Consider the following 24,971-nt stretch of genomic DNA (forward strand, 5'->3'; position numbering starts at 1 on the left):
AGCAGGCATGCGTGAGCGTGTTTGATAGGAGTGAATGGAGACAAATGGTTTTTAATACTTGACGTGCTGTTGGAGTGTGAGCAAAGTAACACTTATGAAGGGGTTCAGGGAAACCGGCAGGCCGGACTTGAGTCCTGGAGATAGGAAGTACAGTGCCTGCACTCTGAAGGAGGGGTGTTAATGTTGCAGTTTAAAAACTGTAGTGTAAAGCACCCTTCTGGCAAGACAGTGATGGAGTGAATGATGGTGAAAGTTTTTCTTTTTCGGGCCACCCTGCCTTGGTGGGAATCGGCCAGTGTGATAATAAAAAAAAAAAAAAGAATATTGCTTGTGAAAATTTTTAAAATTATAATAACCAGTGAACAGCAATCTTTTTTAGACATAAAGAGAAATGATCGGACCAAAGAAAGAAACTAAAAGGAGAAATGATATGGATGAGACAGATGGGCAGCACAATGGGACATACCAAACCAGGCATCAGCCCATCAGGGCCAAATACACAATTATTACAACCCAGGAGTCCAAATGGCCTGTTACCCTGGGTGTAAAGGGAGCAAAATAAACACAGCAGAAAACTTTTGACTTACATTATCCTTCACCTATTTAGAACAGAAGTATGTACACTATATACACTATGTACAGCAATAGGTATTAGTGCGCTCCACAGTAAGCAAGGCAGACTAGAAGCCACTAGAGAGCAGACCGTGCTTCAACCAGCTCTAGAATGGGAATGACAAGGGCAGACAGGAGCGTGGTACCCACATAACCTCTGCGATTGCCAAAACCATCTTCTCATTGGCTGGAACCTGGGTACTGGTTGAATGACGGGGCCCCATCGTCAACCCTCAGTCACCTGGTGTGCTGGTTGGGGGAGATAGCCTGTAAATGAGGGTGTGTACATGCGCCGAATAAAGGTTACGTACTCTTTGCATGTCACAACAATCAAATGCAGACATAGATAAAACCACCCACACATTTTTGTATCATCACTTGCAGATGACACTAAAATAAGCATGAAAGCCACTACGGTAGAGGATGCTGAAAAATTACAGGAAGACATAAGCAGGGTTTTCTAGTGGACATTGGAGAGCAACATGATGTTTAGTGGTGATAAGTTCCAGCCGCTTAGGTATGGAAAGAATGAAGAACTGAAAAGGAACACTATATACAAATTCAAGAGGGGTCACCAAATAGAACGCAAGGAACACGAAAAAGACCTGGAAATAATTATGTCAACTGACCTTTCTTTTAAAGACCATAACAAGACAAAGAACATGACAGCTAGGAAGATGACGGGGTGGATATTGAAAACTTTCAAAACAAGGGAAATAATGCCGGTGATGACACTCTTCAAATCGGTAGTGCTCCCTCATTTAGAATATTGCTCAGGGCTGACGACCCCATTCAAAGCAGGAGAAACATAAGAGCTGGAACAAATACAGGGATCGTTTATGGCTCACATTGGGTCAGTAAAGCTAATTACTGGGAATGCCTTCAAGTCTTGAGCATGTACTCATTGCAGCAGAGGAGAGATACATAATATGTACTTGAAAAGTACAGTGGAACCTAGGTTTTCGTTTGCCCTGGTTTTCATCCTGGTTTTCATTGAATTCGGTTTTCGATGACTTGTTTCATCAAAATTTTGTCCGAGTTTTCGTTCATCACCTCGGTTTTCGTCGAGTTGACAGTGGTCTGCCATACCGAGCGTGTCCGCCCGTGCCCACACGAAGCATCCCATGCATTCTGAATCAGTCTGGCTTTGTTTCTCATTGGTAAAGGGTGGTAGTGATGGTGGTAGAGGGTGGTAGTGATGGTGGTAGTGATTGTGGTAGAGGGTGGTAGTGATGGTGGTAGAAGGTGGTAGTGATGGTGGTATAGATAACTTCTCCTTCCTCTCCCCTCCTCTCCATCTTCCATATGCCAACAAGAGTCTTCAATAAAGGTAAAAGCGATGTTAAATGTTCATTTATCCATTTTATTGGTCCTATATATTTATTCCTCATTGTTTTCTGTATGTAAAACTATAGTTATTCTCTATAAAATGGATTTTTTATTAATACTTTTGGGTGTCTGGATTTACATTATTTATTATGGGAAATATTGCTTCAGTTTTCATCAAATTCGGATTTCATCAGACTTTCTGTAATGAATTAATGACGAAAACCAAGGTTCCACTGTACTCAGAGGCCTGATCCCAAATCTGCGCACTGCCATAACATACTGGAGTAAGAGATATGGGAGGAAGTGCAAAAGAAACCCAGTGAGTAACAGGGGTGCAGTGGGAACAATAAGGGAACACTGTATGTATCAGCATTCGTAGTTTCGGAATATTCAACATCTTACAAGAAGATATCAGAAATACGGCTGGAACAAGTGTAGAAGACTTCAAGAGGAAACTGGACAAGTATCTTCACCATGTACCAGATCAACCAGGCTGTGATGGATATGTGGGGCAGCAGGCCTCCAGCAGCAACAACCTGGTTGAGCAGGCAAGCACCAGACGAGCCTGGCCCATGGCCTAGCTTCGAGAGTAATGAAACTCTCGAAACTCTAAAGAGGCACAGTGGAACCTCGGTTTTCATATGTCCCAGTTTTCATAAGATTCAGTTTTCGAAATTTTGTCCCAGTTTTCGTACATCCACTCAGTTATCGTAGAGTTGATAATGGTCTGTACCAAATACATGTACGTCTGCATGACTCGGCCACTCGAGTGCCCACATAAAGCATCCCATGCGTTCGTGACTCAGTCTGCATTTGTTTCTCGTTTAGTCAGCATCACCCCGCTCATTCATCCGAAACATTTTGTAATAATCCATTGTTTTTTGTGCTTATTTATTGAGTGCGACTGCTAAATAAGCCACCATGGAGCCAAACAAAGTTCTGAGTGCCAGCCCTTTGATAAAGAAGGCGAGAAATCCGATAGAACATTGTTTCTTTGGGGAAGTCCATGGGGTTGGATGTGAGTAGCCAGGATGTGGAAGAGTTGGACAACCACAGGGAAGAGCTAACCACTGAAGAGTTGCAAGACCTTCGACTGGAACAGCAACAGACTGCAGCTGAGGAAATTGCTTCAGAGGAGGAAGAAGAGAGAAGGGAGAATGTGCCTTCTTCAGTGATTAAGGATATGTGTGCAAAGTGGAGTGAGTTGCAAAGTTTTGTGGAGAAATATCACCCTAACAAAGCTGTTGCAAGGCATGTCTGCAGCATGTTCAGTGACAATGCCTTGTCCCATTTTAGGCAAATCTTAGAGACGCCAGATACAGACCTCTCTGGACAGGTTTTTTGTGCCACAGGGGTACAGTGACTCAAGCTGGTGCTAATGCTAGTAAAAGACAAAGAGGGGAAGTAACCCCAGGTAGGGCCTTGATACCTGAATTCCTTATGAACAGGGATTCCCCTTCCAAACAATAACCTCTACTCCTCCCTCTCCCCTCCTCGCCATCTTCCATATGCCAATAAAAGTCTTCAGTAAAGGTAAAAGTGATGCTAAATGTTCATTTATCCATTTCAATTGTCATTTATATTTATTTCTTTGTTTTCTGTATGTAAAACTAGTTATTCTCTATAAAATTTATTTTCGTTAATATTTTTGGGTGCCTGGAACGGATTAATTGGATTTACATTATTTCTTAGGGGAAATATTGCTTCAGTTTTCGTCAGACTTTTTAGAACAGATTAATCACGAAAACCGAGGTTCCACTGTATATCAAAGGTATATACCACATTGTAAAAAATGGAGGTACTATACAGGTGAGCCCCATTTATTTAGCAGGTTAGGTTCCAAGCTACTGCTGTAAAGCAAAAATTGCTGTAAAATGAAGCATACTTTTTTTTTATCCTTTCAAATTCATATAAAAGCCTGTTGACATGTTTACACTATCTACACTGCCTCAATATGCATATACAGTACACACATTAGTTACCATAATATATTTTCTTCCTTAGAGTATAGTGAGTGGTGAATATATTTATTGTAGGAAATCTGAATGAATAAATAATGAGTACAGGAGGGCCCCACTTATACGGCAGGTTAGGTTCCAGGCTACCGCCGTAAAGCGGAAATCGCCGTAAAGTGGAACACCCTTTTTTTCCACTTATAAATGCATACAAACACTAGATAACAAGTTTACACTAACATATATTAAGTTAGCAATAGAACCAGGCATCAAAGAACAATAAAAAGGTACAATACACACATAGTGCACTCATTACTTACCTTAAAATATTTATAGTCTTAATCTAGGGTGAGACAAGTAGTATTTATTGTAAGAAATCAAGTGTGGTATGTATTGTAATAGCCAGGCTACCTCACCAGGCCACCCCACCCACACATACTATTCTATGATATTTAAGCATCCCAGAGCGATAAAATGTATATACAGTTCACTCATTACTTACCTTAAAATATTTGTAGTCTTAATGTAGGGTCAGGAGTAAGTAAATGAGATAAAACGAATAAATGAGAGAGAGAAAGAATGAGTACATGAGAGGTAACAGGCGCAGAGTTATGTAAACAAACCAGGCTCCCACATCTTATATTTATGTTTATTTATTCTATTGTGGGGTGTATTTATCATCTTTTTATGTTATGTATCGTGTTTATTATATAATTTTGAAAAAAATATCATGGCTGGATTAATGAAAATGTGTATATTACCGCAATATACGACATTTAATGAGACTCGGTGAGTATTGTTATTATCACCACTTGTGCAAGTCGTCTGCTACCACATCTCACATTTATGTTTATTTATTCTACTGTGGGGTGTATTTATCTTATTTATATGTTATGCATCGTGTTTATTATATAATTTTGAAAAAAATATCATGGATGGATTAATGAAAATGTGTATATTACCGTAATATACGACATTTAATGAGACTCGGCGAGTATTGTTATTATCACCACTTGTGCAAGTCGTCTGCTCACATCTCACATTTGTTTATTTATTCTACTGTGGGGTGTATTTATCTTATTTATATGTTATGCATCGTGTTTATTATATAATTTTGAAAAAAATATCATGGATGGATTAATGAAAATGTGTATATTACCGTAATATACGACATTTAATGAGACTCGGTGAGTATTGTTATTATGGCGTCACTTGTGGAAGTCGTCTGCTCACATCTCACATTTATGTTTATTTATTCTACTGTGGGGTGTATTTATCTTATTTATATGTTATGCATCGTGTTTATTATATAATTTTGAAAAAAATATCATGGATGGATTAATGAAAATGTGTATATTACCGTAATATACGACATTTAATGAGACTCGGTGAGTATTGTTATTATGGCGTCACTTGTGGAAGTCGTCTGCTCACATCTCACATTTATGTTTATTTATTCTACTGTGGGGTGTATTTATCTTATTTATATGTTATGCATCGTGTTTATTATATAATTTTGAAAAAAATATCATGGATGGATTAATGAAAATGTGTATATTAACGTAATATACGACATTTAAATGACTCGATGTATGTAAGTTTATTTAGGTACAGGTATACATAAGTATAATTATCAGAGTATATATAAAATATGAAATAACTTTTAAAAACATTTGAAATTTTGGAGTTTCCAGACAAAATGGAGAGACTTAGTGCTTACTGAGCTCATGGAGAATGTAAACAAACAGGGTGGGGCACGGTGACCGTATTAGAAAGTCAGGTGGGGGGAACCGTATAGTGAGTTTTGGTCATAATTTGAAATGTCCGTATTAGCGGAACGCCGTAAAGTGAAACGCCGTAAAGCGGGGCCTTCCTGTATAATTGAAAACCGCCGTACTAGTGGAATGACGTAATGCGAAGCGCTGTAGAGCGGGGCCCGCCTGTATATATGTACTACAAACGCAGTAATATGTATGTATCATGAAACATTGGGTTCATAATTTTGTTACAATTCACAATTTGCTCTTTGTTTTTTCTTTCATGCATTATTTGTCACTTTTTAAACCATTTATTCTTTCTGATAATATTTAACTTTATGTAATTTTTCAGAGGATGGCATAAGTATACCCAGTAGTTACACGTCGTTTTTGAGTCCTCTCCAGTCGCCCAAACTTTACAACGAGATAAGAAACTGTCGAGAGAAGGATAAGCACTTCCTGGCCCATTTTGAGACTCCATATGTAGTGTACTTGCATAACAAAAAGGAATTAGCACCATCACAATCTCTCTTTACCTTCACTCATCCTAACAGAGGTAAGTGTTTGTATTTGGTAACCATGTTCACACCAGTGGTGAGAGTATTGACTCAGTAATAACCATGGTCACACCAGTGGTGAGAGTATTGACTCAGTAATAACCATGGTCACACCAGTGGTGAGAGTATTGACTCAATAACAACCATGGTCACACCAAAACATTTATAGTTTGTGTCTCACTTTTTTTTTTTTTTTTTTTTTAATTGAGCAGACGTTCAACTAGGATTACAGGTCTTGCTGACAAGTATGGCACAGAGACACTTGGTACTGGCAGACCATTGTTATGGACATTGTTACATTCTTTGTCAAGCAAGTCATATAAGGGGTGATGTGACAGGACAGCACATACAGGTAAGGAAAGTGGGGAAGCAGTGTAGTTGGTCAGGGTTAGGTGTAATCTGAAGCAGTGATGTGAGTGGGTGTTGGTGTTGCTGGCTTGGTTTTACTGTGTAATGTAAGTTTGGCAAGTGGCTAGGTAATACTAAGAACCCCTTGATTTTGTAGTATAGTGTTAGAAGTCTGTATGAATGCTGCTTCACAACAATGCCTTCTAGCTCTGTGGTCTTCTTAACCCCTTCGGTGTCCGTCCCGTAATATTACAACTTTGAAACCAGTGTCAGTCCCATAGTACTACGCCAGAATTCTAGTGGCTTCAGATCTTGCGGAGAAAGCCAATAGGCCTATATGTGAAAGAATGGGTCTGTATGATCAGTGTGTGTGCAGCATAAAAGAATCGTGCAACAAGCAGTGCATAATGAGAAAGAAACTGCAACTATTTTTGGTTTAAAACAGTGACTTTGCTGTGTATTTTCATATAGTATTTATGGTTATATTCTCGTTTTCTTGGTCTCATTTGATAGAATGGAAGATATACAGTGGAACCCCGAGTTTCATCCTTAATTCGTTCCAGGAGCTAGGACTAAAGTTGAAATGTACAAAAGTCAAAGCAATATTTCCCATAAATAATGTAAATCCAATTAATCTGTTCCTGCTGTCAGGAGGCATGACAAAATAGTACTTCAATGTGATGCTATTTTCAACTCTACGGATTGCTTATCTATCACAATTCATCTAATATGACATAATAAACAATATAAATAACATCGAAACCTGATATACACTCTAGAATGAATAAAATATGTACAGTGGACCCTCAGCTAACGATGGCATCAGCTAACGTTAAATCCAGCTAACGATAAATTTTAATGCAAAATTTTTGCCTCAGCTAACGCTAAAAAACTCGCCCAACATGATTTGTTTGAGACGCGTCCACGTGTGGCCTGAGCGCGCCTCAGTTGTCCCGTGGGTGGCAGTGTTTACAAGCCAGCTAGTGCGGTCGCATCCACGCATACAATCGGAACATTTTATATTATCACAGCGTTTTTAGTAACAAAAAAAGGCACAATACCATGACTGGAACGATACACAAATAGCCTGCACATAGAAGAGAGGAGCTTACGACGACGTTTCGATCCGACTTGGACCGGGTTATTTGTGTAGCGTTTTTAGTGATTGTACCTGCAAAATAGGTCACCATGGGCCCCAAGAAAGCTTCTAGTGCCAACCGTGCGGTAAAAAAGGTGAAAATTACTATGGAAATGAAGTGGATAAACGAAAAACAGATAGGAGATACCATCTCTCAAGCGATCATATGTAAAAAGAGTGAAAAATACGTACTATCGTACCACGGTCAGCTGCTGCTGCAGCACAGTCAGCTGTTGCTGCACCACGGTCAGCTGTTGCTGCACCATGGTCAGCTGCTGCTGCACCACGGTCAGCTGCTGCTGCACCACGGTCAGCTGCTGCTGCACCACGGTCAGCTGCTGCTGCACCACGGTCAGCTGCTGCTGCACCACAGTCAGCTGCTGCTGCACCACAGTCAGCTGCTGCTGCACCACAGTCAGCTGCTGCTACACCACCATCAGCTGTTGCTGCACCATGGTCACCTGCTTCTGCACCACAGTGAGCTGCTGCTACACCACTGTCAGCTGTTGCTACACCACCATCAGCTGTTGCTGCACCACGGTCAGCTGTTGCTGCACCAGTCAGCTGTTGCACCACAGTCAGCTGCTGCTGCACCACAGTCAGCTGCTGCTACACCACCATCAGTTGTTGCTGCACCACGGTCAGCTGTTGCTGCACCAGTCAGCTGTTGCTGAACAGTGGTGAGCTGCTGCTGCACCACGGTGAGCTGCTGCTGCACCACAGTCAGCTGCTGCTACACCATCAGCTGTTGCTGCACCATGGTCAGCTGTTGCTGCATCACGGTCAGCTGCTTTTGCTGCACCACAGTCGGCTGCTGCTGCACCACCATCAGTTGTTTATGACCAATATGACTCGTCCCGAACCTGTCCATCCAGCCCTGCCATCATTGTTTACAAGCCAGGGTGGCCGGTTGCATGCATACATTCGGAACATTTTGTATTATTCCATTGTTTATAGTGCTTGTAACTGCTAAATAAGCCAACATAGGCCCAAAGAAAGCTTCGAGTGCCAACCCTGTGGTAAAAAGGGTGAAAAATATGTACTATCGTACAACTGTCAGCTGCTACTGCACCACCGTCAGCTGTTGCTGCACCATAATCGGCTATTGCTGCACCAGTCAGCTGTTGCTGAACCATGGTGAGCTGCTGCTGCAGCACAGTCAGCTGCTGCTGCACCACAGTCAGCTGCTGCTACACCACTGTCATCTGTTGCTGCACTACGGTCAGCTGCTGCTGCACCAAAGTCAGCTGTTGCTGCACCACAGTCAGCTGTTGCTGCACCATGGTCAGCTGTTGCTGCACCATGGTCAGCTGGTCCTAGTGGCATTAAAAGAAGAAGGGAAGTAACCCCAGAAAAGGATGTGCTACCTAAAGTCCTAATGGAAGGGGATTCCCCTTCTAAACATTAACAACTTCCATAATCTCCCCTCCTCCCATCCCATCAATCATCACCAGATCTTCAATAAAGGTAAGTGTCAGTTTGTGTGTATTAAAATTAATATTTCATATGGTAAAAAAATTTTTTTTTCATACTTTGTGGTGTCTTGCACGGATTAATTTGATTTCCATTATTTCTTATGTTGAAAATTAATTCAGCTAACGATGAGCTTTCAGGAACGGATTAATATCGTTAGCTGAGGGTCCACTGTATGTCATTACACATGTGGTGGCAGGGGAGGACAGTGGTTCCTCCTTAAGGCGTCAGGAGTTTATTTCATTTTACTCTTTTTTTTATCACTTAATTGCTTAACCCTTTGGGGGTTTCAGACGTACTAGTACGTCTTACGACCCAGGGTTTTTGACGTACAAGTAAGCCTAAATTCTAGTGCCCTCAAATCTAGTGAGAGAATGCTGGTAGGCCTACATATGTAAGAATGGGTCTGTGTGGTCAGTGTGCGCAGTGTAAAAAAAATCCTGCAGCACACAGTGCATAATGAGAAAAAAAAAACTGACCGTGTTTTTGGATTACAACAGCAACTTTGCACTGTATTTTCGTATGGTATTTATTGTTGTATTCTAGTTTTCTTGGTCTCATTTTATAGAATGGAAGACATACTACAGAAATTGAGATGATTTTGACTGGTTTTACAATGAAAAATACCTTGAAATTGAGCTCAAAGTAGCAGAAATGTTCGATTTTTACCAAAGTTCAGAAGTAAACAAATCATGCCAAGCGTCCAATACACATCAACTGGTGAGTCTAATACAGTGGACCCTTGACCAACGATGGCATCGTCTAATGTTAAATCTGACTAGCGATACATTTTAACGCAAAAATTTTGCCTCAACTAGCGCTAAAAAACTCGACCAACACGATTCGTTCCGTCTGAGACGCGTCCACTTGTGGCCAGTGTTTACAAGCCAGCCAGCCACCGCGGTCCCATCCAAACATACAATCGGAACATTTCTTATTATCACAGCGTTTTTAGTGATTGCACCTGCAAAATACGACACCATGGGCCCCAAGAAAGCTTCTAGTGCCAACCCTACAGCAAAAAGGCTGAGAATTACTATGGATATGAAGAAAGAGATCATTGCTAAGTATGAAAGTGGAGTGTGTGTCTCCGAGCTGGCCAGGTTGTACACAAAACCCCAATCAACTATCGCTACTATTGTGGGTAAGAAAACGGCAGTCAAGGAAGCTGTTCTTGCCAAAGGTGCAACTATGTTTTTGGTGTGGATAAACGAAAAACAGATAGCAGGAGATAGCACCTCTCAAGAGATCATATGTGAAAAGGCTAGGAAGTTGCATGAGGATTTAATTAGAAAAATGCCTGCAACTAGTGGTGATGTGAGTGAATTTAAGGCCAGCGAAGGTTAGTTTGAGAGATTTAAAAATCGTAGTGGCATACATAGTGTGGTGAGGCTGCTAGTTTGGACCAAAAAGCAGCTGAATTTTTTTTTTTCTTTTTCAACAAGTCGGTCGTCTCCCACCGAGGCAGGGTGACCCAAAAAAAGAAAGAAAATCCCCAAAAAGAAAATACTTTCATCATCATTCAACACTTTCACCACACTCACACATTATCACTGCTTTTGCAGAGGTGCTCAGAATACAACAGTTTAGAAGCATATACGTATAAAGATACACAACATATCCCTCCAAACTGCCAATATCCCAAACCCCTCCTTTAAAGTGCAGGCATTGTACTTCCCATTTCCAGGACTCAAGTCCGACTATATGAAAATAACCGGTTTCCCTGAATCCCTTCACTAAATATTACCCTGCTCACACTCCAACAGATCGTCAGGTCCCAAGTATCATTCGTCTCCATTCACTCCTATCTAACACGCTCATGCACGCTTGCTGGAAGTCCAAGCCCCTCGCCCACAAAACCTCCTTTACCCCCTCTTTCCAACCCTTTCGAGGACGACCCCTACCCCTCTTTCCTTCCCCTATAGATTTATATGCTTTCCATGTCATTCTACTTTGATCCATTCTCTCTAAATGACCAAACCACCTCAACAACCCCTCTTCTGCCCTCTGACTAATGCTTTTATTAACTCCACACCTTCTCCTAATTTCCACACTCCGAATTTTCTGCATAATATTTACACCACACATTGCCCTTAGACAGGACATCTCCACTGCCTCCAACTGTCTCCTCGCTGCTGCATTTACCACCCAAGCTTCACATCCATATAAGAGTGTTGGTACTACTATACTTTCATACATTCCCTTCTTTGCCTCCATAGATAACGTTTTTTGACTCCACATATACCTCAACGCACCACTCGCCTTTTTTCCCTCATCAATTCTATGATTAACCTCATCCTTCATAAATCCATACGCCGACACGTCAACTCCCAAGTATCTGAAAACATTCACTTCTTCCATACTCCTCCTCCCCAATTTGATATCCAATTTTTCTTTATCTAAATCATTTGATACCCTCATCACCTTACTCTTTTCTATGTTCACTTTCAACTTTCTACCTTTACACACATTCTCAAACTCATCCACTAACCTTTGCAATTTTTCTTTAGAATCTCCCATAAGCACAGTATCATCTGCAAAAAGTAACTGTGTCAATTCCCATTTTGAATTTGATTCCCCATAATTTAATCCCACCCGTCTCCCGAACACCCTAGCATTTACTTCTTTTACAACCCCATCTATAAATATATTAAACAACCGTGGTGACATTACACATCCCTGTCTAAGACCTACTTTTACCGGGAAGTATTCTCCCTCTCTTCTACACACCCTAACCTGAGCCTCACTATCCTCATAAAAGCTCTTTACAGCATTTAGTAACTTACCACCTATTCCATAAACTTGCAACATCTGCCACATTGCTCCTCTATCCACTCTATCATATGCCTTTTCTAAATCCATAAATGCAATAAAAACTTCCCTACCTTTATCTAAATACTGTTCACATATTTTTTTTTTTTATTATCACACTGGCCGATTCCCACCAAGGCAGGGTGGCCCGAAAAAGAAAAACTTTCACCATCATTCACTCCATCACTGTCTTGCCAGAAGGGTGCTTTACACTACAGTTTTTAAACTGCAACATTAACACCCCTCCTTCAGAGTGCAGGCACTGTACTTCCCATCTCCAGGACTCAAGTCCGGCCTGCCGGTTTCCCTGAATCCCTTCATAAATGTTACTTTGCTCACACTCCAACAGCACGTCAAGTATTAAAAACCATTTGTCTCCATTCACTCCTATCAAACACGCTCACGCATGCCTGCTGGAAGTCCAAGCCCCTCGCACACAAAACCTCCTTTACCCCCTCCCTCCAACCCTTCCTAGGCCGACCCCTACCCCGCCTTCCTTCCACTACAGACTGATACACTCTTGAAGTTATTCTGTTTCGCTCCATTCTCTCTACATGTCCGAACCACCTCAACAACCCTTCCTCAGCCCTCTGGACAACAGTTTTGGTAATCCCGCACTTCCTCCTAACTTCCAAACTACGAATTCTCTGCATTATATTCACACCACACATTGCCCTCAGACATGACATCTCCACTGCCTCCAGCCTTCTCCTCGCTGCAACATTCATCACCCATGCTTCACACCCATATAAGAGCGTTGGTAAAACTATACTCTCATACATTCCCCTCTTTGCCTCCAAGGACAAAGTTCTCTGTCTCCACAGACTCCTAAGTGCACCACTCACTCTTTTTCCCTCATCAATTCTATGATTCACCTCATCTTTCATAGACCCATCCGCTGACACGTCCACTCCCAAATATCTGAATACGTTCACCTCCTCCATACTGTCTCCCTCCAATCTGATATTCAATCTTTCATCACCTAATCTTTTTGTTATCCTCATAACCTTACATATATGCTTCATATATGCTTGATCTACACATCCCCTACCCACTCTGAAGCCTCCTTGCTCATCCGCAATTCTACATTCTGTCTTACCTCTAATTCTTTCAATTATAACTCTACCGTATACTTTTCCTGGTATACTCAGTAAACTTATTCCTCTATAATTTTTACAATCTCTTTTGTCCCCTTTCCCTTTATATAAAGGGACTATACATGCTCTCCGCCAATCCCTAGGTACCTTCCCCTCTTTCATACATTTATTAAACAAAAGTACCAACCACTCCAACACTATATCCCCCCCTGCTTTTAACATTTCTGTCATGATCCCACCAGTTCCAGCTGCTTTACCCCCTTTCATTCTACGTAATGCCTCACGTACCTCCACCACACTTACATTCTGCTCTTCTTCACTCCTAAAAGATGGTATACCTCCCTGGCCAGTGCATGAAATTACCGCCTCCCTTTCTTCCTCAACATTTAAAAGTTCCTCAAAATATTCTCGCCATCTACCTAATACCTCCCTCTCCCCATCTACTAACTCCCCTACTCTGTTTTTAATGGACAAATCCATACTTTCCCTAGGCTTTCTTAACTTGTTTAACTCACTCCAAAATTTTTTCTTATTTTCATTAAAATTTCTTGACAGTGCCTCTCCCACTCTTTCATCTGCTCTCCTGAAAAATATGTGCAGGAATTCAAGGAGTACATAGACAGTGAAGAATTGAAACCTGAACAAGTGTTTAATTGTGACAATGATAATGTTGTGAAACTCTTGAGGAATGTCATAAAGGAACAGGAGGTACAGGCCTCTATGGACAGATGTGTTGTGCGACAGAGGTCCAGTGACTCTCAAGCTGGTCCTAGTGGCATTAAAAGAAGAAGGGAAGTAACCCCGGAAAAGGACTTGACACCTCAAGTTCTAATGGAAGGGGATTCCCCTTTTATTTTTTTTTTATTATCACACCGGCCGATTCCCACCAAGGCAGGGTGGCCCGAAAAAGAAAAACTTTCACCATCATTCACTCCATCACTGTCTTGCCAGAAGGGTGCTTTACACTACAGTTTTTAAACTGCAACATTAACACCCCTCCTTCAGAGTGCAGGCACTGTACTTCCCATCTCCAGGACTCAAGTCCGGCCTGCCGGTTTCCCGGAATCCCTTCATAAATGTTACTTTGCTCACACTCCAACAGCACGTCAAGTATTAAAAACCATTTGTCTCCATTCACTCCTATCAAACACGCTCACGCATGCCTGCTGGAATGGATTCCCCTTCTAAACACTAATACCATCCACAGTCTCCCCTCCTCCCATCCCATCAATCATCACCAGATCTTCAATAAAGGTAAGTGTCATGTAATTGTACATGTCTTCTCTTCTTCAGTTTGTGTGTATTAAAATTAATATTTCATGTGGTAAAAAAATTTTTTTCAATACTTTTGGGTGTCTTGCACAGATTAATTTGATTTCCATTATTTCTTATGGGGAAAATTAACTCGACTAACGATGAGCTCTCAGGAACGGATTAATATCGTTGGTCGAGAGTCCACTGTATTCTTTCACAAGTGCGCTGATATTATTTATACCATTTCTACACTAATGCAGTAGTCTGCATAACAGTAAATCTTATTTTTTTTTTTTGTAAGAATAAAAATTCAAAGTGGAAAGCCAAAGAAATATAAGAGGGGCCTGGGGATGTGACTAACAAACAGAGAACTTATTATTTTAGTGCCAGGAATGTCTTTCTTGTTTATTCTGGACCCTATTTGGAAATTGGCATCTTTTGAAATTTGTGTGAAATTGGCATAATTGCTAAATTCTGACCACTTTATTGGATAGTTGAAATCGGTAAATGGGTGGCTTCTTGTACTCATTCGTTAGAAAAAATGGAGTTTTAGCGAAATAGTTATGATTTTTGTCGACTAGTACACTGGAATTTGCCGAAAATAGGGCTCAAAGTGGGCAAAATCGCTGATGTGTAAGTCTCTGAGAGGACCTGTCGACCCTCAGAGGGCTAATTGCTACACTCTATCATAGTACTTAACTGCTTTAAACTCCACAACTTGCACCTGTGCTGGTGTGCAGGAACACAATAAAATCACTAAGAGTTTGTTATTAGTCTTGAAATCCCAAATTAATAATAATGATAATAACACAATAATAACAAAAATGTGAGATGTTTTTCCAGTCGGCTTGACGGAGTGAACGTAAACCATTCATGTCCGGACTGCTAACAACAACAACAACAACTGGTTTGTTTACAAAACTCGGCGAACCTTCTACACTCTCATGTACTCATCTTGTTTACTCACCTCTCACTCTACATTAAGACAAATATTTTAAAGTAAGTAATGAGTGTACTGTACATTAGACCCTCGGTTAACGATATTAATCCATTCCAAAGAGCTTGTCCTTGACCAATTTTATCATTATCCGAATTAATTTTCCCCATAAGAAATAATGGAAATCCAATTAATCCATTCCAGACACTGAAAAGTATTAAAAAAAAAATTATTTTTTTACACAAAATATACATTTCCCTACACAGAAAACAATGAGACATGCAGAATAAGTACATAAATAAATACTAAAATGACACCTTTATTGAAGAGTATTGATGAGTGATGAGACACTGTTTTTCTTGAACACTCTTGGGATTTTCAGTGATACATGAGTAAAGGCTTCACTTTACAATCCCCACTAGCATTACAACAAAACATGAGAGTTAGCCTGTCTTTCAGTGACTTGTGTCCTGGAAGTGCGTTTTCCTCCTGAGTAATGTAGGTCCTGTTTGGCATTTTCTTCCAGAACAGGCCTGTTTCATCACAATTGAACACTTGTTGGGGTTGGAATTTTTCAGCTTTGCCATGCCTTTTCACACTGTGTATGCCACTACGATTCTTAAATCTCTCAAACCAACCTTTGCTGACCTTAAATTCACCAATATGAGCACTAGTTCCAGGCATTTTTTCCTGTTCACCTGGGTGTTAGTCGACTGGTGTGGGTCACATCCTGGGGGACAAAATTAACCCTTTCAGGGTCCATGCCGTAGATCTACGGCTATATGTTGATGGCCTACCCCATAGATCTATGCCAAAATTCTAGCTGCATCAAATTTAGCCCGAGAAGCTGGTAGGCCTACATCTAAGAGAATGGGTCTGCGTGGTGTGTGTGCGCTTTAAACAAGAATTCTAGGTGCCCGTATGGCATTGTGGGAACACTGCCTCAGTAAGCTTTGTCCTTAACCGAGTTCTTTTTATCGTTAGCCGAGCCAGTGTTTTGACGCAAAAACGTATCAGTATCCAATTTTATCGCTATCCATTGGCATAGTTAACTGAGGGTCCACTGTATATGCATTTTATTGCTCTAGGGCACTTTAAATGCCTAGTATGTAATGTTCACTCGAGGAGAAACAAAGCCAGACTGACTCGTGACGGCTGCACGGGGAGGAATGCAGGCGTGGGCAGAAGGACAGGTCTGGTACGTGGGACAAAACACTGGGCACAGTGCCAAACTTGGGACACAATTTAGCTGAAAAAATGGTTCTAAACTCAATATTCAGGGCAGATGAAACTCGGGGTTCCACTGTATTACAGAAATAGAGGTGATTTTGATTGGTTTACCGACTAAAAGTAGCTTGAAATTGAGCTCAAAGTAGCGGAAATGTTCAATTTTTGATGATGTTCAGGAGTAAACATATCACAGTCATGCGTCCAGTACACGTCAACTAGTGGGTCTGATATGCACTCACGAATGCACTGATATTATTTATACAATTATTACAATTATGCAGTAGTCTGAATAACAGTAAATTATCTATATTTTGTGTGAATAAAAATTCAAAATGAAAAACAAGCGTAGCATAAGAGGGTCCTGGAGACGTGACTAATGAACACAGAAAGTGTTATTTTAGTGCCAGGAATGTCTGCATTGTTTATTCTGGCCCCTATTTTGAAATTGGCCTTTCTTGAATTTTGTGTGAAATTGGCCAAATTAGTAATTTTTGATCACTTTTTGGGTAGTTGAAATAGGTAAATGGGCAATTTCTTGAACTCAGCCAATAGAATAAAAGGAGTTCTAGTGAAATAGCTATGAATTTGGTCAAGTGGAACAAAGGAATTGGCCCAAAATAGGGCTCAAATTGGGTGAAATTGCTGATGCATAAATATTGCCAAGACCGCTAACATCGCAAGAGTGTAATTCCGTGAGTTTTCCAACAAATTTTTAACTTTTACTTTCATTAGTTTTACAAAAAGATTCTTTATCATTTCATAAGAATTTTTTTTTAAATTCTTCTACACTATGAGCAAGTTTGCGAGCAGGGGTCTCGACACTTGAAGGGTTAATAGCACTGTGTGTAGCCAGTCTTTGAGTTGTGCATAGTTTTCTGTATATAAGAAGCATTGTTTTGATAGTAAGTTTTACATGGAGGGGTCAGGTGTGAAGGCTGAGTGCACTTTTTATCCCTACTGGAACCTTTTCATTGACAATGTTCTTAAAATGTTCAAAGGCAGAATATTGTTCAAGCAGTATATACATGTACCAAGCCAGAAGAAACTCTTTGATATCAAACTGTTCACCTTGTGTGGCAATGAAGGTGTGTCTGTATTAGATCTGATTATGTATGACTCATGAAATTGTAATAACACAATTGCAAACAAAACACAGAATGGATGGGGTTGGAACCCATGGCAAGAGAGTCCTAAAATTCACAGGCCAGTGTGTGAGCACACTGGCCTGCTAGTTTTAGGACTCATTTGATTTTCCACCCAGTCTATAATCTCATTGTTTACAGAGGAAGTAAAACATAGCAGGATACCTTCAAGTTGTTAGGAATCTGGTAACGTGGTGAGGAAAATGATGGAATCGTATCACAATTTTTTTTTTCTTGCAGCACACAAAATTATTCTTAAACCTTTCAAGTTCCAGAGGCTAAATCTCAAAGTGTGAGACAGGGTCCAAGAATTTAAAAAAAAAAAAAAAAATCTTACAGAATTAAAGATAATAATTTTCTGTAGTTAATAAAACAAAAAAAAAAATCCGTTCAGTACTTACCGAGATACAAGGGTGTGAAGTTGACCCTCAGTGACTGGGTAGCAGCAACATCCCCATCTTTTGTAAAGTCACATTTTTTTATTTTACGTTTTTGTTTCTTTTTTCTTTTCTAATATTTTTTCCCAGTAACTTTTGTGGCCTGTGAGACCAATTTTTTATTATTATTAACACACTGGCCAATTCCCACCAAGGCAGGGTGGCCTGAAAAAGAAAAACTTTCACCATCATTCACTCCATCACTGTCTTGCCAGAAGGGTGCTTTACACTACAGTTTTCAAACTGCAACATTAACACCCCTCCTTCAGAGTGCAGGCACTGTACTTCCCATCTCTAGGACTCAAGTCCGGCCTGCCGGTTTCCCTGAATCCCTTCATAAATGTTACTTTGCTCACACTCCAACAGCACGTCAAGTATTAAAAACCATTTGTCTCCATTCACCCCTATCAAACACGCTCATGCATGCTCGCTGGAAGTCCAAGCCCCTCGCAAACAAAACCTCCTTTACCCCCTCCCTCCAACCTTTCCTAGGCCGACCCCTACCCCGCCTTCCTTCCACTACAGACTGATACACTCTTGAAGTCATTCTGTTTCGCTCCATTCTCTCTACATGTCCGAACCACCTCAAGAACCCTTCCTCAGCCCTCTGGACAACAGTTTTGGCAATCCCGCACCTCCTCCTAACTTCCAAACTACGAATTCTCTGCATTATATTCACACCACCCATTGCCCTCAGATATGACATCTCCACTGCCTCCAGCCTTCTCCTCGCTGCAACATTCATCACCCATGCTTCACACCCATACAGGAGCATTGGTAAAACTATACTCTCATACATTCCCCTCTTTGCTTCCAAGGACAAAGTTCTTTGTCTCCACAGACTCCTAAGTGCACCGCTCACCCTTTTCCCCTCATCAATTCTATGATTCACCTCATCTTTCATAGACCCATCCGCTGACACGTCCACTCCCAAATATCTGAATACATTCACCTCCTCCATACTCTCTCCCTCCAATCTGATATCCAATCTTTCATCACCTAATCTTTTTGTTATCCTCATAACCTTACTCTTTCCTGTATTCACTTTCAATGTTCTTCTTTTACTTACCCTACCAAATTCATCCACCGACCTCTGCAACTTCTCTTCAGAATCACCCAAGAGCACAGTGTCATCAGCAAAGAGCAACTGTGACAACTCCCACTTCGTGTGATTCTTTATCTTTTAACTCCACACCTCTTGCCAAGACCCTCACATTTACTTCTCTTACAACCCCATCTATAAATATATTGAACAACCACGGTGACATCACACAACCTTATCTAAGGCCTACTTTTACTGGGAAATAATCTCCATCTTTCCTACATACTCTAACTTGAGCCTCACTATCCTCGTAAAAACTCTTCACTGCTTTCAGTAACCTACCTCCTGTACCATACATCTGCAACATCTACCACATTGCCCCCCAATATAATGTATAATTGTACACTCATTGTATTCAACACAATAACCGCACTAATTTGTTTATCATTATATTGCTTACAAAACTTGTTTACAACAAAAAACATGAAAAATGTTGTATATTAGTAATGATCTCTTATGTATTTATATATGTACAGTCACTGGACATGTTCCTAGAACTGCTGCAGTTTGTGAAAGTCTTTGAAACAAGGTATCATGCACAGTGGTGTCTCACACTCCTCGACAATAAACCAAGTGTCTTTGCGTTTTTGTGGCCATCATTTTGTTTTCGTACAGACAACACATCTCTTCTGAGCCCATTTCTTCTTAGTTGCAGGAAGCTGTATTAGGAAGTGATCACCTTTCTGCCTCAAACAATTGGGGAATTGGTGATCAGTTCATGGGTGGTTTTGTATAGCAGGTATTGCGACCCGGTACTTGATTATTAGTTGTCGGACGACAAATAAACAAAATTCACCATATAGTGGTCTGTTGCCGGTCTTAATTTGATACATATTATATGCATTGAGCATTGAATTGTCCATGAGAAAGAAGAAAAGTTTCATGTACCACTTGTAACTATTACAAACACAATCACATGTTTTGTGTATAATCAATCACTGTTGCTGGTGTTAGAATACATTCATTAGTCACTCTATCCACCTTGCCACTGTCTCATATCGTTATGGTGAATAGATGTCAACAATGCGAATCTCGAACCATACCATGGGCGGGGATAGATCACGGGTTCTATCTCCACCCTTGGTATGGTTTGTTTGCAATCGTGTCATTACGATTTCGTGAGTAATGTGAATCTCATTTGTCATGCTACTGTAATGCTATGATGTCATGGGCAGCAAACACCTGCACCTCGCCACTACGAGTGCCTGCGTTGAGCAATTAGAACTCACTGTGCCACACACGTCTGTCATGTTCACTTGCAAGAAATCAGTGAGTAAGGGGCTTGTGTACCACTTACCAGTATATAATGTATGCCCTTTACCAAGATATGGTGCCATCATTGTTCTCACTACATCACCTAAGATACCCAATAACGTCCTGGTATCTTTCAATGTTTTACTTCCTGTGTATACAGTTATGTCCAATACCAGATCACTGTCACAGTCACAGAGTACAAAGTTTTATACCAAAGTGTTTCCTCTTGCTCGGTATATACTGCTTGAACAACAGTCTGCCTTTGAACAAAATCAAAAACTCGTCAGTTACAAGATTCTTGAATGGATAAAAGTACATGTTGAACTTTTGTTTCAGATACATAAAAACATTTCTAATCTTGTATAACCTGTCATTTATGTCAGGCCTGGTCTTGTCAGAGAAGTGTAACATACATAACAGTAAGATAAATATGTTCACTGGGATGATTTCACTGAAGGCAGGGGGAACGAATTAGCCGATCTGTAGACCAGTATGACTTTTTATTATGCTTATAGACATAAGGCATAAGCATTATTGTTGCAAAAAAACAAATACATTTTAGCCACAGTTGTCTCCTTCCAATGGTGTAGTCTTGACTGTGGTGATATCATTGTATTTGCCATGGTGTACTCAAAATACAGTGGACCCCCGGTATACGATATTAATCCGTTCCTGAGAGCTCATCGTGTGCCAAAATTATCGGAAGGCGAATTAATTTTCCCTATAAGAAATAATGGAAATCAAATTAATCCGTGCAAGACACCCAAAAGTACTATGAAAAAAAAAGTTTTACCACATGAAATATTAAGTTTAATGCACACAAACTGAAGAAGACATGCACATTTAGTAGTACTCTACTAACAGTAGAATACATGACACCTTTAATGAAGATCTGGTGATGATTGATGGGATGGGAGGAGGAGAGAGTGTCGAAGTTGTTAATGTTTAGAAGGGGAATCCCCTTCCATTAGGACTTGAGGTAGCAAGTCCTTTTTTGGGGTTACTTCCCATCTTCTTTTAATGCCACTAGGACCAGCTTGAGAGTCACTGGACCTCTGTTGCACAACAAATCTGTCCATAGAGCTCTGTACCTCCCGTTTCTTTAAGATTTGTCTAAAATGGGCCACAACATTGTCATTGTAATAGTCACCAGCACGGCTTGCAGTAGCTATGTTAGGGTGATTTTTATCCATAAAGGTTTGCAGTTCAACCCACTTTGCACACATTTCCTTAATTTTTGAAGTAGGCACAATGGATTTCACAACTGGCATAGGCTTCTCAGGGTTAGCCCCAAACCCTTCAAAATCTTTCTTAATTTCCATACTAATTCTCACCCTTTTTACCACAGGGTTGGCACTAGAAGCTTTCTTAGGGCCCATGGTGACTTATTCTGCAGAAACAAGCACCAAAAACACTGTGATAATATGTAATGTACCGAATGTATGCTTAGATGCGAGCACACTGGCTCGCTTGTAAACACTGGCACTCACATAGATGCGTCCCGGACGAATCACATGTGGCGGGTTTTTTAACGAGTAGCGAGGCAAAATTTTTGCGTTAAAATGTATCGAATACCGGATTTATCGTACGTGTATACCGATGCCATCGAATGCCGGGGGTCCACTATACTTGTTTCTTTCCCTGACAATATTTTCCATCAAGGGCTGGTCAAAGAATAGTTCAAAGAATTCCAGTTCATTTGCAGTGTTTCCAAGGAAACAAGATTGATTGAGTGTCATCAAACTGATGGGGATTGGGAACAAAACTGGGATTTTGCTGCCAGTCCCAGGTGCAGTTTGCTGGTGGATACTGGACATCATAAGCTGGATGTGGTTGTAATTGTGGTTGTGCAGGTTGTGGTGTGGTGGTGGATGATGCTCCGCTTTGTTCTGGATCTGCTAATTAAACCACATGGGTCCCAGCCTGCGCTGGTGCATCATGCTGTGTGCCCATGGCACCACCATCATCACCACCACCTACTGATGCTTATGGTCTATCCATACTAATTGTAGCCACATGATCATCACTTTTACTGTCTACTCCAGGTGTAGGGCCATGAGATGTACTCTGCCCCCTTGGAATTGCATATGGTTCACTAACTACCCAAGCATGCAGTGGCATATATACTGACGCTTCACTGGTGAATATGATTCCTCACTATCACTACTCGAATGGTCATCAAGAGCAATAAAATCCAAGTTTGCATCACTATCATCCCCATTTCTCAAGTCTGAGACCTAGCTACACGAAAATATTAGTTTTCTCGTGTGACAAGGTACAACTGATCGTTGTTGAGGTGTTGTCAGGATTTTTGGCACTATTTTTGATATCCTGATCATTGCTTTCGGTCACAAATTGATCAAAACCATAGAATTCCTCTTCAGATTCACTTGCATCAGTGTCAGAACTATCACTTAGGAAGAGGGGAGTCCCAATTTGCCTCAGAGTGAGAGCTGCCTTGCTGCGAGGGATGGTGAACAAAGCGTACTGAGACAGCATTCCCACAATGCCATGTGGGCACCCAGATTTATTGTTTACTACGCACACTGACCATGCAGATGTAGGCCTACCAGCCTTCTCGCGCTAAATTTGAGGCCGCTAGAATTTTGGCATAGTTCTATGGCTTGGATCCTGGCTTCAAAGCCATAGAACTATGGGACAGACCCTGATAAGGTTAAGATTTTGGTAAGAATTTTTTTTTTTTTTTTTTTTCGGCACAGAGTGAGTTAAGGATTAAGGGTCATGACACTGAAAGGGTTAGTCAAAATAAGCTAAAAAACTCACAGAATTTGGGTGTCCCCCACCAGCAGGTGCAGTGTAAACAATCCAGGTGAGCATGGCTACACTCATTGCCATCTGTGGGCCACCCAGTAAACTAGTCTGGTGGCCACAGGAATTTCAAGTTCCTGTTCATAAATTTGTACGGATTGTAAGAGGTTCCAGATAATCAGTGTCCAGAAAGTCTGTGTTGTACCTGTACATTGATTGACAGAATATATGTATGTTATTGATTAATGAACAATTATGTTGTTAATCTTTCATTATAATTGCCTTTGGCATTGTATTGCAAATGATGGGAAGTACATCCATAGACATTATGAAAGCACCCATACAATGTAATGACTCTTTCAGCTAGAGTGATAGACAACACTCGGTATAAGTGTCTTCAGTTCCAGATAACAGAAGACAATGTCGTCCATGGCTTTGGTGGCTACTTCGAGGCGACATTGTATAAACATATTGTCTTGAGTATTAAACCAGAGACACATTCCCGTGGCATGTTCTCCTGGTTCCCCATCCTTTTTCCTCTCAGGGTATGTATATATAACTGCAAGCTTTTCATTTTCATGTAACTATTCTCTTCTATAGGTGGTCAACATATTGTAGCTAATTTAGCTAAAAGTCACATTAATTTAAGCATTGATTGGATATTCTGAATTATAGAGAAAGATGTTACTTGTAAAGTTATTCAAAGCCAAATTAGTTTAGTCTTTCTGCTGCTGTTTAACTTTTTGTTTTCGATAATACCTTAGATCCATCCCAGGTGGTACAGCATCACCCCATAAAAGTGGGAAACAGTATTGATGATGCTGTAGATAATGAAGACAAAAGCAGTGGTTGGAACTTAATTCAGACTGCTTGTGTGTGGGTATCATCTATTACTCTATATTCCCATACCATCTTTTGATACAAATTGATGATGCTGTTGCTTGCAATTGTTAGCTTGTTTTTATTCATGATCTTTTTACAATTTTTTTTGCTTCATAATTTATAAATTATACATTGATATTTTTGAGTGGTTGATGTTTTTATTTAATAAATATATGAAAGAGGGAAAGGTACCTAGGGATTAGCAGTGTGTGTGTGCTTAGTTCCTTTTTATAAAGGTAAAGGGGACACAAAAAAGTGTAAGATTTATGGGGGCATTAGCCTGTTGAGTATACCTGGTAAGGTATACTCAACATGGAGAGCAGGTTCACAGATGAACAAGGACGATTTATGATGGGTAGGGGGTGTGAAGACAAAGTATTTACATTAAAGTATATAATTTATTTATTTATTAACACATCAGCTGTTTTCCAATAAGGCAGGGTGGCCCAAAAAAGAAAAACTTTCATCATCATTCACTCTATCACTGCCTTGCCAGAGGCATACTTGCACTACAATTATAAAACTGCAACATTAACACCCCTCCTTCAGAGTGCAGGCACTGTACAGTGGAACCTCAGTTTTCGTTAGCCCTGGTTTTCATCAAATTCGGTTTTCAACAACTTTTTTCGTCAAAAATTTGTCCCAGTTTTTGTTCAGCATTTCAGTTTTCGTCGAGTTGACAGTGGTCCACCGTACCGAACGTGTCAGCCCGCATCCACACAAAGCATCCCACGCGTTCTGAGTCAGTCTGGCTTTGTTTCTTGTCGATAGAGGGTGGTAGTGATGGTGGTAGAGGGTGGTAGTGGTTGTGATGGTGGTGATTGTGGTAGAGGGTGGTAGTGATGGTGGTAGAGGGTAGTAGTGATTGTGGTAGAGATAACCTCTCC

At 40.6% G+C, this 24,971-nt stretch overlaps 1 protein-coding gene across 3 annotated transcripts in view; it reads left to right on the forward strand.

Annotated features, from left to right (window-relative positions):
• csul (protein arginine N-methyltransferase 5) overlaps nt 1-24,971 on the forward strand; it is a 160,928-nt gene that overhangs the window by 123,492 nt on the left and 12,465 nt on the right. For 2 of the 3 annotated variants that reach the window (XM_070084649.1, XM_070084650.1), the window contains 2 exons: nt 6,006-6,209; nt 23,566-23,747. In XM_070084649.1, the coding sequence (XP_069940750.1) occupies nt 6,006-6,209; nt 23,566-23,747 (386 nt within the window). The remainder of the gene's footprint in view (nt 1-6,005; nt 6,210-23,565; nt 23,748-24,971) is intronic. The other variant, XM_070084651.1, reaches the window with a different exon arrangement.

Source organism: Cherax quadricarinatus, chromosome 13 (assembly GCF_038502225.1).
Source record: "Cherax quadricarinatus isolate ZL_2023a chromosome 13, ASM3850222v1, whole genome shotgun sequence".
In the NCBI taxonomy this organism is placed as follows: domain Eukaryota; kingdom Metazoa; phylum Arthropoda; class Malacostraca; order Decapoda; family Parastacidae; genus Cherax; species Cherax quadricarinatus.